This window comes from Diospyros lotus, chromosome 3 (genome assembly GCF_014633365.1).
Source record: "Diospyros lotus cultivar Yz01 chromosome 3, ASM1463336v1, whole genome shotgun sequence".
In the NCBI taxonomy this organism is placed as follows: domain Eukaryota; kingdom Viridiplantae; phylum Streptophyta; class Magnoliopsida; order Ericales; family Ebenaceae; genus Diospyros; species Diospyros lotus.
Genome location: NC_068340.1, coordinates 6,714,756 through 6,730,851, shown reverse-complemented (window position 1 = coordinate 6,730,851; position 16,096 = coordinate 6,714,756). Strand labels below are relative to the sequence as shown.

Below are 16,096 nucleotides of genomic sequence, written 5' to 3'. Positions count from 1 at the left end.
TGGGATTGAAAAATCCCCACAAAACTAAAAAGAAGTTATAGTAGATGACTACAAGAACATCTTTTTTGTATAACACAAAAGTGAAGAAGTGCATCTAGCATTTTATGTGATTACAAAATCCCTTCAAAACTTAAAAGAAGGTTTATCAGACAACTACATGTCCATCTCTATTGCATAAAACATTGGGCATTTAAGTACCAACTTGTGCAAAATATTAATGTAATTGAGATGGGGATGTTAAATGGATGTGTGACCATATAGAACAATAACGTATCAAACCTTTATCCCACTATGTGAGGTCTACTACATGAATTATAGACGTGTGACCATATGAAAAAAGGTAAAATTAGAAATGAGATACCCATACTAACGGAACTTATTAAAGATAAGCAAGACATGTTTCAGATTAGGGGTGTGCATGGTCTAGTTTGAGAACCAAACTGTAAACTACAGTTTGCATAAATTTCAAACCAAACTAAACCACTTTTAGTAGTCAAATCAAAACATAAAATTATGGTAGGGTTTGGTTTAACCACAATTTGGATTACATAAAAATTATATAAAATCTTTTAACTTCCAATGTAAACTCAAAAAAAAAAAAAGCAATAAAATATATTTAAAATAATTAAAATTCATATAATAGCCAATGCAATAACAAATACATCACAAAATACAAATTTAAAATTCTAAATATCTCATCACAAAAAAAAAAAAATATATATATATATATATATAAAGCTGCTTCAATAGCATTCAAACAACGTACACATAAAGATTAAGTCTTGCAAAAAACAATTCAACTCATAATTCATAAATGTTTAAGTAATTGTGCAACAAGGTTTCTTGCTACTGTGCTTTCAGTTTATGCATATGAGTAATAATAAAAAAAAATGTATGAGAAAAGCTATAATAAAAAATTTATTTGATTCCTTTTAATGAATGTTGTTTTTATCACAAAATTATCTGTTGGACGAGATTAGGTGTTCAAGTTTAAAAAGGAAAGATAAGGTGGTTGGATAAGATAAAGATTTAAAAAGGAAGCCTAGAAGATATAGGATAAAACTCCAAGATTTAAAGGAGAGATTCAAGCTTGAAACCAGAAGATAAAGACCAGCATGTTTTGAACATTAGTTACTGCTATCTAAATTTGAATTTGCTCCTATTTTCTAAGAGATAGAGTAGATATTTTGCCTTCTATAAATAGCTCCCTTCAGATTCAATAAATTCTAAGCTTTCAAGAATTTAGCTTATTTTATGGTATCAAAGCCAAATCATGGTCACCTAGATCTTGAGGTCTAGGCTGTTTACAACATCATGGCCAAAACTCCACCAAACCCAACCATAAGCGAAGCCTCAGCCATGAATTCTCCTAATCCTCATTCTCCACCAAAATTTTTCCACAAATCCTATTGATAACCATCCTCTACAGATTACTCAACATAAGTTAAATGGGAGTAATTTCAGATAATGGTTTCAATCGATATTGCTTGTAATCAAAGGGAAAGGAAAAGTTGGATACTTGATAGGAGCAATTCCTATTCCACCAACCACAGCATCCAATTATGGCACCTGGGAAGCAGAAAACTCAACTATTATGGCATGGCTGATCAACTCGATGGAGCTAAAGATCGGGAAAACCTATCTCCTACGAGATAGGGAAGGAGATTTGGGATCCAATCCAAGAAATGTACTCAGATTTTGTGAATAACTCTCAATGTTTTGAGATCAGATCAACCATTTGTACAACTAGACAAGGTAATCTGAATGTTACATAATACTATAACGTTTTGATTGTGTTATGGCATGAGATGGATTTATTCTACACTGTTAATTGAGAGTGTTCAGCTGATAGCACAAAATAAAATAAAATGTTAGAAAAAAATCATGTTTTTTATTTTTTCCATGGTTTTAACTCTGATTTAGATGAAGTTCGTGGAAAATTATTGGGTACTAAACCCTTACCTACACTTAGAGAAGTGTTTGTTGAGGTAAAAAGAGAGAAAAACAGGCATAAGGTGATGCTTACCCAACAGACAAACTCCATTTTAAATCATCAAAACTCTGCTCTTGCTACTATCAAACAAGTGGATACTTTGTCAAGAAATCAAAGGAAGGACAAGCAATGGTGTGACCACTGCAACAAACCCTACCATACACGAGAAACCTGCTAGAAGATTCATGGCAAACCAGCAAACTGGAAGCCATGAAACTGAAGCAAGTCTTATAAAGATTAAGGACTTGAATAAATTAATGGAACTCATGAGAGGAGTATATATACAGCTTAGGATCTTATTCTTCCTCCTAGAAAATAGGAGAAGATTTAGAGTATCTATCTCCTAAAAAACAAAAAAGTTATCTCCTAAAACTTAGGAATTAAATCCAACTTTACAACAAGATTTACACTATATAAATTTAATATTATCTACTCTAATTTATCCACATCTCCTAGACTCCTTCTTTAGCTTAAAGTCTTCTTGCCTTCGGCTCCTTAATTCCGTCCAACACTCCCCCTCAAGCTAGTGAATAGATGCAAGTCATTCACAACTTGCCAATTAACTCTTCAAAACTCGGTCTTGCAACTACCTTTGTGAGAACATCGGCTATCTGGTTTTTTGTAGGAATATAGAACAAACTAATCCCTCCTTCTTCTATCTCCCTTTTTATAAAACTTTGGTCTATCCTCACGTGCTTCATTCAGTCATGCTGCACTGGATTCTTTACAATGCTCATAGCTGATTTGCCATCACTATAAACCCTGGTTGGTTGAGTTAAGGGTATCCCTAGATCTTCCATCAGGCTTTCCAACCAAATTACTTCACAAATTCCATGAGTTATGGCTCGAAATTCAGCTTCAACACTGTTGTAAGCCACCGCTAATTGTTTTTGCTCCTCCACATCACCACATTCCCCCATAGCTTAGTATAATAACTTGAGGTTGACCTGCTATCCTCACGAGATCCTGCCCAGTCAACATCCACAAAGCCTTCTATCCCTCTTTCGTTGGTCTTCCAAAATAATAGGCCCTTTCCAGGTGTTCCTTTTAAATACCTAAGAACATGAAACACTGCTTGTAAGTGTTTTTGAGTAGGAGAATGCATATACTGACTTACCACACTAACTGCATAGGCTATGTCGGGTCTTGTTAGTGACAAATATATGAGCCTTCCAACCAATCTTTGGTACCTTTCCTTGTCTATAAGAATATCCTTTCCTTCCTCATCATTTTTCCAGCCCTTCTCTAAGGGAGTTCCAGCTAGCCTGCATCCCATCATACCTGTATCCTTTAGTAAATCTGAAGTATACTTTCGTTGTGAGATGAAAAGGCCTTCCTTGCTCCTAGCAACCTCCATTCCTAGGAAATATCTCATGATTCCCAGGTCTTTTATCTCAAATTCTGCCCTTAATTGTTGTTTTAAGCTCTCAATTTCCTGCAAATCATCTCCTATCACAATAATATCATCAACATACACAATTAATATAACTTTCTTTCCTCTTGCCGTGTGTTTTATAAATAAGGTATGATCAGCTTACCCTTGCTTATATCCTACCCAGTTTAGACTCATACTAAACTTCTTGAACCATACTCGTGGGGATTGTTTAAGTCCATACAAAGATTTCTTCAGCTTACACACTGTATCATAGCCAACACCTTGTTCAAAACCAGAAGGCATCTTCATGTAAATATCCTCATCCAAGTAACCATTTAAAAAGGCATTTTTAATGTCAAATTGAAACAAGGGCCAATCCAAATTAACAGCAAGGGAAATTAGTACCCGAATAGAGTTAAGCTTTGCCACTGGAGCAAAGATTTCTTCTTAGTCAATCCCATAGGTTTGTGTGAAACCTTGGGCTACCAACCTAGCCTTGTATCGTTCCACACTTCCATTAGCATTATGCTTCACTAAAAAAACCCATTTACATCCTACTACTTTCTGGTTAGCAGGTAATGTAACAACGTCCCGAGTATTGTTTTTTATAAGAGCATTCATTTCCTCCATAACAGCATTCTTCCATTTGGGATCACTCATAGCTTCTTGAACATTTTTTGGTACTCGAATGCTATCAATTTGTGCCACAAAACCTTTGAACGGGGGAGACAATTTAGAATAAGACAGAAGATTAATCATAGGGTGCTTTGCACATGATCTTACCTCCTTCCTTAGAGCAATTGGCATAGCCCAATCAAGATCATCTTGGCCACTGGCAGGCTGGTCACTGGTCGACTGGTCAGTTTCTGTCTCATCCTTTTTCAAGTTGTCCTCTTCTTGACCAACTTCTAGAAGTGATGACCGGCAATGTTTAGGCTAAGGACGTCTTGAGTACACCAGTAAAGGATCATCAGCCCTTAAGCCAGGCGGTAGATTATCAACACTAGAACAAGACATGGGTTTAGGAAAGATGGCTACATTCGGCATAGGGGAGGAAGAAAGGGAAGAAGATTGAGATTGTTATGCCAGAATGTTCTCAGGTGGTAATTCTCCCCCTTGAGAGCATACTAGCAGAAGATGATCAATGGAGAGTAATTGGGAAGGAGATGGCTGATTAACAATGGGATGATTGGTAAAAGGAGAGATCTTCATAAAATGTAGCATCGGTGGTCACAAAGATCTTCCAAAGATTAAAGACTTGAATAAATTAATGGAACTCAAGAGAGGAGTTTATATACAACTTAGGATCCTATTCTTCCTCCTAGAAAATAGGAGAAGATTTAGAATATCTATCTCCTAAAAAATAGAAAAGCTATCTCCTAAAACTTAGGAATTAAATCCAACTTTACAACAAGATTTACACTATATAAATTTAATATTATCTACTCTAATTTATCCACATCTACTAGACTCCTCCTTTAGCTAAAAGTCTTCCTGTCTTCAGCTCCTTAATTCTGTCCAACAGAAACAAGAGGTAAAGAACCAGATCAACCTATGTTGCCTAAGTCTCCACTGAATCTAGGAAGAGCTCGAATCTAAACCTATCAATAAAGCAGGTTCAAACCTTATACAGGCTGCTAAATCAAGGCACCCCTCAAGTCCTCCTACTCCTCAGCCAACAACTTCAATAGCCCTACAAGGTATTCCTCATTACTCCCTAGTCTCACAAAAGCTCCCTAAACATGCTTGAATAGTGGATGATCATATGTCAAGTTTGGCTAACTCTACGATGTATTATAAACCTTGTAACACAACTATTGATATTTCTATGGCTAATAGCACAACCTCTCCTACCTTGGGGTCTGGAACAATGTGTTTATCAAAACTAAAGTTGAAGTTTGTTCTACATGTACCGAGATTGCATTGCAATTTATTATTAGTTAGTAAACTTACAAGAGATATGAATTATAGTGTAACATTTTTCCCATCCTACTGTATATTTCAGGATCAGGCTTCGGGAATAATAATTGGCAATGCTAAGGCTAGAGATGGCCTTTACAATATGACATAAGATGTTACAAGTTCTTCAACTAATAAAGTTGTTCTTACTGTAACAACTAATGTCAATGTTCTGTAATGGCATAAATGCCTAGAACACCCTAGTTTCCCATATCTAAAATCCTTGTATCCTCACCTTTTCCTTAATAAGGAAATCAATCTTTTAAATGTAAGCAGTGTACTCTTGCAAAACAACCTTGTTCTCATTATTCTATACAGCCCAATAAACCATCTAAACCTTTTAACTTGATCCATACTGATATTTGGGGTCCTTCTAAGCATCCCAATATCTCGGGTTCTCGATGGTTCATAACCTTTAGGGTGTGTTTGATTGCACACTTTTTTCATAAAAAATGGCCAATTTCAACCCAAATTCTAGCTTTTGTAGTGTTTGATTAACCAATTTTTCCATGGAAAACATTTTTTCACTTTAGCTCACATGACCCTCTTTTTCCACTTTTACTGGAATTCATTTTCCCATGGGGGGGCCTGGAATAGATTTTCCAGGCAAGGAGAGATGGAGCGATCTGGCAAAGGCAGAGGAGAAGAAGAGTGGCCGAACGAGAGGGCGAGCGAGAGAGAGGGCGATCGAACGGGAGGCAACGACCGAGGGGACAACGGCGATGGCGACAGGGGAAGCTTGGCAGCAATGATGGCGACAGGGGAAGCTCGGCAGCGGCAATGGAGGTAGTAGTGTCATTGGCGAATGACAAAATCAACGAAGAGGGACTCCAAAAATGGCGATCTAGACGGTAGCGATGGCAGAGATGAGTTGAGTTATGGACGGTGTCATTGGCAATGGCGAGATCTATAGCGAGAATGGAAGTAGAAGAAGATGAGGAGAAGATGATGGCGATGGCGAGATCTACGGAGAGGATGGAAGAACAAGATGAGGAGGAGGAGGAGTCAGTGGTGGGGGCGGAGATGATTGTTGTGAATGGTTGCAATGGAGGCAACAAGATCTGCACCGAGTGATGGAGTCAGTGACCGACGATGTTGACGGTGGCGGCGATGGAGGTAGCAGCGGCGGCCATGGGGGCAACAGTGGCCATGGCATCCTCAAGTTTTATTATATATATATGTATATATATATATTTTTTTTAAATATTGTGTAATATATTTAATTTATTTTTAGACAATTTCTTGAAATTCAATTAAGCCAATCAAACACCTTCAATTGATATTTTGCCTGGAATTTAATTCTAGGCAATTCAATTCTCTGGAATTCATTTTCTTTTCACTCAAATTCTACCATTGCAATCAAACGCACCCTTATTGATGATCATACTAGAGTTTGTTGAGTCTATCTTACGAGAGAAAAATCAAAGGCCAATAACACTTTCAAAAGGTTTCACAAACTCATTTTGAATGTGTTTCAAACTCCTATTCATGTTCTTCGAACTGATAATAGCCGAAAATACTTTTCTCATGATTTCACTGACTATCTCTCTAAACATGGCATATTTCATCAAAACTCATGTCCGTACACCCCTCAACAAAATGGAGTGGTTGAGAGAAAAAACAAACACCTGCTTGAGGTGGCACAAGCTATGATGTTCACTACCTATGTTCCTCATTCCTATTGGGGGAAGTTGTTCTTACAACTGCTTATCTAATCAATCGGCTTCCCTCTAAAGCCCTGTAATTTAGAACTCCTCTCAACACCCTTTGTGATATGTGTCCAAATGTTCATCTCCTCACTTATCTTTCTCCCAAGGTCTTTGGTTGAACTGTGTATGTTCGCAACACCAATCCCTCTCGAACCAAAGGCACTTAAGCGTATCTTTGTTGGGTATTCTCCTTCCCAAAAAGGATACAAGTGCTATTGCCCCTCCTCCCGCAAATTTTTTGTGTGCTTTGATGTCATATTCTATGAGGATCACCCATTTTATCCTCCTACATCTTCTCTAGAGGAGACTGACAATACAAAGTGGCATTGGGATCCTCTCATCTCTCTTCCTTTGCTTGACTCTACACTGCCAGTATGTTCTCAAGGGGGAGCATCATCAGCATCAACTCCTCACAACATGCTGGCAACTCCTACCTCTTATGATACCTCTTTGCACCACCTTCCTGATTCACACCCTGATCCACACACTCCTGATACCTCTATGCCCAATATCCAGACTCATAAATCAATCCTTGCCACTCATCTTCCAATTCCAACTACTAACAGTCCTCTTCTAGTTTTTTCCAGACGGCCTAAAGGCCATCAAGAACCTCAACACAGTCAACCACCAATTCCAGAGGCTAGTCCATCTGAGGACAACACTACTACAAGGATGGATGATTTGGATTGGGTTGTTCCTATAACACTACGAAAAGGGTAAGGTCATGTGTTAAGTACCCTATTTCTAATCATCTGACCTATACAAAATTGTCTCCTTAGTTCAGGGCTTTAGTTGCAAGTATTGACAACATTGAAACTCCCCAAACTATCCAATGTGCTATGAAGGATCCTAAGTAGAAGGCCGTTGTTTTGGAAGAAATGAAAGCCTTGGTTGGAAATAATACATGGAATATAGTATAATTGACCTCAAATAAGAAGGTAGTGAGGTGTAAGTGGGTATTAACAGTAAAACATCATACAGATGGGAGTATTGAAAGATATAAGGCTCAATTGGTGGCCCAAAGGTTCACACAAACCTAAGGGAACAACTATGAAGAGACATTTGCTCATATGGCTAAGCTGAATTATATTAGGGCATTACTCTCTATTGCTGTTAATTTAGAGTAGCCTTTATTTTAATTTGATATTAAAAATACCTTTCTTAATGGAGATTTGGATGAGGAGATATATATGCAGGTTCCTCCTAGTTTTGAGCATGAAGTTGATAGTGGAAAGGTTTGTAAACTTAAAAGGTCTCTATATGGGTTAAAGCAATCACCAAGAGCCTGGTTCAAGAAGTTCAATATGACCTTAAATCAGTTAGGGTATAAACAGGGCAAGTAGACCATGCTTTGTTCATAAAACACACAGCAAATGGAAGGAAGGCTATATTAATTGTCTATGTAGATGATATTATAGTGACAGGAGATGACATGCAAGAAATAAAGAGCTTGAAGAAGCAATTGAGAGCTGAATTTGAAGTCCTAGGAACAATGAGGTATTTCCTAGGAATGGAGGTGGCTCGAGGTAGAGAAGGTTTGTTCATCTCATAGAGAAAATATACACTGGACTTATTGAAAGAAACAGGAATGTTAGGGTGTAGACTTGCTGGAACATCCCTAGAAAAGAACTGAAAATCTAGAGAAATGAGAAATCAATGATGATGCCCCAGTAGAAAAGGAAAGATACCAACGGTTGGTCATAAAATTAATCTACTTATCCCTTACAAGGCTGGAAATAGCCTATGCAATGAGTGTGATAAGTCAATATATGCATTCTCCCACTCAAAGACATAAATGTTATGTTTCATATCCTAAGGTATCTAAAAGGGACACCTAGAAAAGGATTACAATTTTAGAAAATCGAGGAGAGGGGAATTGAGGACTTTGTTGATGCAGATTGGGCGGGGTCTATTGAAGATGGCCAATCAACTTCAAGTTATTATACCAAAGTATGGGGAAATGAGGTTACATGGAGAAGTAAGGAATTTGTGAAATGATTTGGTTAGAAAGGCTGAAGGAAGACTTGCATATTCTTTTATCACAGTAAACAAAGATGTACAGTGATAGTAAATCAGCAATTTGTATTGTTAAAAATCCAGTTTAGCATAATCGCATGAAGCATGTGAGAATAGATAAAAGCTTTATAAAGAGGGAAATTGAGGAAGGAGGAATTAACCTATCCTATATTCCTACAACAAGTCAAGTGGCTTATGTGTTTACAAAAGCCATGGCAAGACTAGGTTTCGAATTGCTAATTGGCAAGCTGGGAATGACTATCTATTCTCTAGCTTGAGGGGGAGTGTTCAACGAGATTAGGTATTCAAGTTTAGAAAAGAAAGATAAGGTGGTTAGATAAAATAAAGATTTAAAAATGAGCCTGGAAGAGAGGATAAAGCTCCAAGATTCAAGGGAAAGATTCAAGCTTGAAACCAGAAGATAAAGGCCAACATGTTTAGAATATTAGTTACTGCTATCTAAATTTGAATTTGCTCCTATTTTCTAAGCTATTTTACCTTGTATAAATAGCTCCCTTTGGATTCAATAAATTCTCAAGTAAGCTTTCAAGACTTTAGCTTATTTCATTATCAATACAATTTTTTTGCATAAAACTTTTGTATAATTTTTTTAAGAAAAAAATTGGGTAAAAACTTTATCATTAAAATATTTTCTAAGGAGATATTATATAATATAATACTATAGTTATGATTCGACTTCAAATTTTGTAACACAACCCATAAACCTCTTACTATGAGAATATAGGTTGTGTTACAAATTAAAGAATATGAAACTTGTAAGAAATGTCAAATCTCTTGCTACGAGATGCGATGAAGCTTCTTGAAGATAGTGGGAGCCCCCCATTATGCAAGGGATTCAACAATTGTATCTCTGGGATTCAACATAGCTTGGATTTGATCCTATTACGTCAAGGTTTAGCACTAACCCATGGGAACTAAGAACTTATCAACCTCAAATCTAGATGCCCAATATTTTAAGTATTCATAGATCTTTCTATTATGACTCTTTTTTTAATTTTTGAAGGTAAAAATTTTTGGACTTCTTAATTTGTAAATGTCTTTTGAGATGTCTTCTTAATTTAGAAATGTCTTCTAGAATTCCTAGTTAATGTATAACTCTTCTAGTTAATCTATGTCTCTTGGGTGGTGAAGCATATTGGGTTTCCAGTTCACTAATTTAAACTAATGTACTTAATTTCAATCGTCTACTTAATTTAAATCATTTGGCAACACCCTATTTTTAAAAATTTGAAAACCGAATCATTTTTAAAAAAAAAATAAACTGAACCAAACTAAATCATGTATACCCCCTAATTATGATGATTTAGACATATGGAAAGGACACCAATAAACACATAACAAGTTAGGTCGGTCAAAAAAAAAGAGAAAAGAAAAGTTGATTAGAAAACCCCGCTTAGACATGACATGAGATACAACAGTCTTACAAATGTGGTCATACAAAGCTATGATTGAATAACTATAACTCACGTAGCCTACCCCACCTAGTGGGATAAAGGCTTGCGACGATAATGATGATGATGATCCTAGAAATAAACTAAAAGGGTGTGTGTCACGACCCTAGGGAGTAGTGTGTAATATTGTAAAATGTAGGGTCTAAATGGGGAAATAAGGGAGTTAGTAGAAATGTTGTGAACGGTTAACTAAAGCCCATGGGTAGTTAGTAGCTAGAGGTCCTATAAACATGGACCTATAGCGCTTTGAGATATATCTTGGAAGTGGATAATAAATTTCTCTCTCTCTTGATTCTCTCTTTCTCTCTTCTTTCTTTCTGTTCTCTTTCTTTCTATCAATTCTCACATTCGTATATTACCAAATTGCAAGCCCTAATTCAAGGGTTTGACAAAGTGGTATCAGAGCCGGTCGGTCCGGTGATGGGTAGTAGCAACAATAGCGGAAGGAACAAGCGCGGCCCAATACAATCGAGGATCAAGAAGCAATGGCCAAAGGAACACGCCTGAGGCAACTAGAGATAAGATTAGAAACCATGGAATTTGGCGTGAATAACACCCACGAGGCCCTGCGCCAAACGAGGGAAGAATTGACCGAGTGGAAGGAGCTCATGCAAGCGGCCTCAGAAAAGTAGCAAGAAACTGTCGAAAGATGCCAAGAATCGATCCAAAGGTGTTAGGAAACTATGGAACAACAAGGCCAGAGGATCAACAGTATGTTAAATATGTTAGCCTCTCTGCCCCAATTCCAGCTATCACCGGAATTTCCGCCAAGACGGGCGTCAGCATCGATTTTCCTGCATCACGGTGATCGATTGGGCGCATAAGGAGTTATGGAGGAGGCGGAGCAGCAGTTAGAAAACATGGGAAGAACAGTGCAATCAATGGCACACGGCCATGCACCCATGCCAAAGTTGGAAATACCACTGTTTGAGGGAAAGAGCCTAAGGTGGTGGCTAAGGTGGTGCGAACGATTCTTTCAACTCTATCAAACAACAAATGATCAAAAATTAACTCTAGCGACTACCTACTTGAACTAAGTAACAAATTCTTGGTACCAGGGGAGGGTCCAAGATGGAGGTTAGCAAGGGGGGTGGAGAGTGTTTGCAGATGGCCTTTGCAAACGTTCAAAGAGAAGAAGATGATGAATGTGATTGAAGAATTTAGTAAGCTGAAGTAAGAAGGTATTGTAATGGAGTACCTTGCCCGTTTCGAAGAATTGAGATCATTGGTATGTACGATTCAACTCGGACTTACCAAGCAGTATGTGGTATTAATTTTTGTGAGTGGGTTGAAGGAGGAGCTATGGCTCATGGTAAAGATGATGACTCCAACAACAATACGTCAGGCGGCAGAGAGGGCAAGGCTTCAAGAAATGACCTTAGAGGCCATTTTCAAAAAACATAAGGTCCCTTATAAGCCAAGTATCCTGGCCGAACAGTATGGGGAGGGAGCTCTAGACCCTTGATAACATGGCCTAACCAATCAACGACCAAGCCAGTAGTAAACAGCAATGGAGGGAAAGGAAGTCTGATAGAACAAAGGAGGCAATTGGGGTTGTGTTTCAAATGCGGTGAGAAATACGGCCTTGGCCATCAGTGCAAAAGACAACTAATGAAGATAAAGGGAATGGGTGAAGAGGAAGAAGTAGAAAAAGAAGAACAAGAAGTGGCAGAAGGCAGAAGGAGAAGGATTGCAAGAAGATGAAGAAGTGCAAAGGGAGGAAGAAGGGGAGATCTCATTTCATGCGTTAAAAGGCAGCCCGATTGGACAGATAATCAAAGTGAAGGGCCAAGTGGGAAAAAGAAAGTTAATGGTGCTGATTGACAGTGGAAGCACCCATAGCTTCCTTAGCGAAACAACCGCTATAGACCTAAAGTGGCCGTTGACAGCCACGACCCCCTTGTCTGTTACTGTAGCTAATGGTAGTCAAATGTTCAATCACTACAAATGCTTGGGATTCACATGGATTATGCAAGGGCTTGACAGTGTGCTAGCTAAATTGGGAGAACACAAACCCACAAAGAGTGTTTACGCTCCATAGGCCTCCTGCACTTAGAGCTTTTCAAAACACTGGGAGAAAGGCCTAAGGGGTTTCCCGTGATCCTATGCCAAGATGCCATGTGTGTAGGTGGGTGTTCCAGCTTGCAGTTGTACGCTTCCATGGGGCAACTAGAGGGGAAGCCAGGGGAGTCAAATGAACTCAACACAAAAAATAAAAAATGAAAATAGAAAAATAAAAATAAGAAATTAAAAGCTTTGTCAAACAACCCCTTAGTGATTCACTAATTGGTACTTACTTTCTAAAATGACATATTTAATGGTGCAAAGTGATCCTAAAATTATGATTGTATTTATTCCTATAATAGTTTCCTTAACAAGCTAAAATCAAATATAACTAGGCACCATATATGGAGAGGTTTAGTGTTGATGAGAAGAATGTACAAAAATTAGCTATGATGCCATGCAAATACAGTGTTACAAGATTAATTTGGCAACATAAACATATTAATTTCATAAATATCTTATACAAGTCAACACCTGTTGCACCACATTTTTGGAATATGTAGTATAATATGTTCTTGCACACATCTTATGTTCTACTTACAAAATCGAAGCTTCTATTACATTTACCTCTATCTATCAATGTGAAAAGCAGCTCAAGTGTCATGCTCCCATATTTATTTGAACATGTTACATCCTAATGAAAGAAAATAACCCTGCATTTAGTTTTCTTCTTACAATATTTCCATATATATCCTTTGGACAAAACCACCATTCAAGTATATCCTTTCCTCTTGTAATTCCCATAACATGTTATTGGCATAATACAGTTAAAATTTTACATGGCTGCTTGCATTTTTCCAGAGCATTTATGTTAGGGGTATGCCACAAAAAACCAAAAGGAAATTAAAATCAACCTTGTAGAAGTCCAAGAAAGAACAGAATTTTGAACATCGAGGAAGTGATACATATACGGGCAACATCAAACTTCAGACAGTAAAGCAGTAATCCACCCCAGCCCACCATTGAAAAAGAAAAGCTACCCAGATGAAGCATTACTTACTTTGAAATACGTTGTACAAGCTCCAAGGCCGGCGGTTGTGCTCCACTGGGTTCTCCATTAGCAAGCTGTTGATGGTTAATGGACCTAATGCCGTCATCACCATGAAGATAAACCTTCCCCCGCTTGGTTATATCCATATCCTGATCATCTTTGCGGTCTAATTTCAGCATATCTTCCTTTCCTGCATCCTTGCCCCTATCATGACCTTCATCCTGATGTTTTCGACCCACTTTATCTCTTTCTCTAGGTCTCTCTCGGTCTTCATTTGCTTCCTCATCCCTGATTCTCTCCTTGACCCTTTCTCTCTCAGCTGCATCTCTATCTCTATCCTTGCCACTTACCTTTTCCCTATCTCTATCTTTATGTTTCTCTCTCTCCTTTTCCCGTTCCCTATCTTTTGCCCTATCTCTTTCCTTTTCCCGTTCTTTATCCTTTTCTCTGCCCTTTTCTTTTGCTCTCTCCTTCTCCCTTGATCGCTCACCATCCTTCCCACCTCTCTCTCCATCACGATCTCTTTCCCTCCCTCGGTCTTTATGATCTTTATCTTTCTCCTGCTCTTTATCTTTGTACTTCTCTCGATCGTATTCTTTCTCCTTTCTTTTATCTCTAATCCGCTCCTTGTCATAATCATCTCTATCTTCTTTCCTCCTGTCTTTACTAGTTGCTCGATCTAATTTCTCATAATCTTTCCCTTCTTTCTCTCTGTCTTTCAAAGCGTCACTAGCTTTTGGCCGGTCACGGTCTCTACTTCTAGGATCCTTCTCTTCTCTTCGGCTGCTCTTACTCCTCTCATTCCTACGATGCTTGCCTGAGTCTCTCGACTTATCTATGCCACTCTCTTCCAAATCATCAAATCCTGCATCCCACCTCCCTCTCAATGGAGAGTCACCACGATCCCTTGTTTCAACACTTCTTTCGCGCCTCAATTCTAACCTATCCATGCACGTTCTGATTGCAACCAAATTACACCGCCAAGGCAAAATAAGCGCAAGGCACTAGCTTAGAACTCTGCCTCAGCTTCCCACAGTTTGCTAATTTGAACACAAGCCCCAAATACTGATACCTGAATATTGGAGGAACACATAAACTTATTTAATTGAACTCGTAAGAACGAATATACTGAACAAAAAAAAAACTCGTAAGAACACGTACAGTTGAATCAACCTATACGCGTATGCACGCACCGACGCACGTACAAACATCCATATGTAACACAGAAAAGTGCTAACTGCGTAACCTAAATTAAAAGGCCGAGAGGGAGCCGTATACCGGTGGGGTTATTTTAGTTCTCAGATCGGGGCTCTAGATGATTTTGGAATGGAATGGAGGGCTGGAAGCACAAACACCGTTCGACACGCGAGAAGCCGACAATGGAAGCACCGATTAACCCAAGAACAAGCTGTAGATGAACTTCGAGCCCTAGATGATTTTGCCGCGATTTACAAAATGCCTGAGAACGAGAGACCTAGGACTTGATTCGAGAAGGAGATGGAGTGAAGTGGGTCGGGTTCTATGGGTAATTGGGTATTTGGCTCTGGAGCACAATTTGCAAAGTTCATTGGCTATGGGATCATATGCGAGTCGAAAGGGTAAATTCCATTATTTCTTAAATTTTATAGTTTATAATCAATTAATTATTTTACTTTAATTTTATCGTTATAATTGTTAATTCTTGCTTTTTTTATTAAAATTTAATTATTTCTTAATTTTTAGTTAAATCTCTTAGTAAAAAATTAACTGGACGTGTATAATATAAATCAGAAAATTATTTAATTATGGGTTTTAAGTTAATTTTAACATAAAAATCTAAATTTTATATTTATGCATGTTACATCAGTTTTTATAAATAACAGTTTACGAAAATCAAAAAATATGGACTAAATTTTAATAAAAATCAAATTTTAGTGTCTATAATGACTAAAATTAAAATATAAAGATCAGTTTTTATGAAATGCAAATTTCAAAGACTATTGTTATAATTTACATTAAATTGAAACTAATAAAATTATATTTAAACCATCTCTGATCAGATTTAAAATTAAATTTGAGGTAATTAGATATATATTTAATATTAAATTTACAATAGACTATTAACCAAATTCATTGACAAATTCATCATCGTAATCACCTTCGACAACTAGAGCAATTCATCATCTTAAAAAGATGTTGCTCATAAAAATGTTTTAATAGAAGTGAATTGAGTTTTTTAAAAATTTGAATATTTTAAACTCGAAAGCTTTAACTATAGAACAATATTAATAACCTTAACTTTTGTCTAAGAATTATAATCTTGCTATAATCTTCTTGTTAACAAGAATACTTTCGTACTGCCTGCATGGATAGTTCAGCTGGTCACAGCTAAAGGCACAAAGTGCTTCTGAAGTGAAGTTTGGGACAAGGATCGAGTCTCGTCAGCGACAGTGTGGGAGCAATCTCTCAAAATGAGGGGGCTCCTTGTGCGCAGTGAACACTGGTCTAGCCACCGTGCCCGACTGAATCACCATGATT

At 37.6% G+C, this 16,096-nt stretch overlaps 1 protein-coding gene across 3 annotated transcripts in view; it reads right to left on the bottom strand.

Moving 5' to 3' along the window:
- The window catches only part of LOC127796749 (SART-1 family protein DOT2), a 47,061-nt gene extending 31,929 nt beyond the window's left edge, over nt 1-15,132 (bottom strand). For 2 of the 3 annotated variants that reach the window (XM_052329109.1, XM_052329111.1), the window contains exons 1-2: nt 14,858-15,132; nt 13,589-14,651 (exon numbers count right to left, since the gene is read on the bottom strand). In XM_052329109.1, coding sequence (XP_052185069.1) covers nt 13,589-14,529 — 941 coding nt within the window. In that variant the 5' untranslated portion in view covers nt 14,530-14,651; nt 14,858-15,132. Of the gene's footprint in view, nt 1-13,588; nt 14,652-14,740 lie in introns of all 3 variants that reach the window. The other variant, XM_052329110.1, reaches the window with a different exon arrangement.
- Between the last annotated feature and the right edge of the window lie 964 nt (nt 15,133-16,096).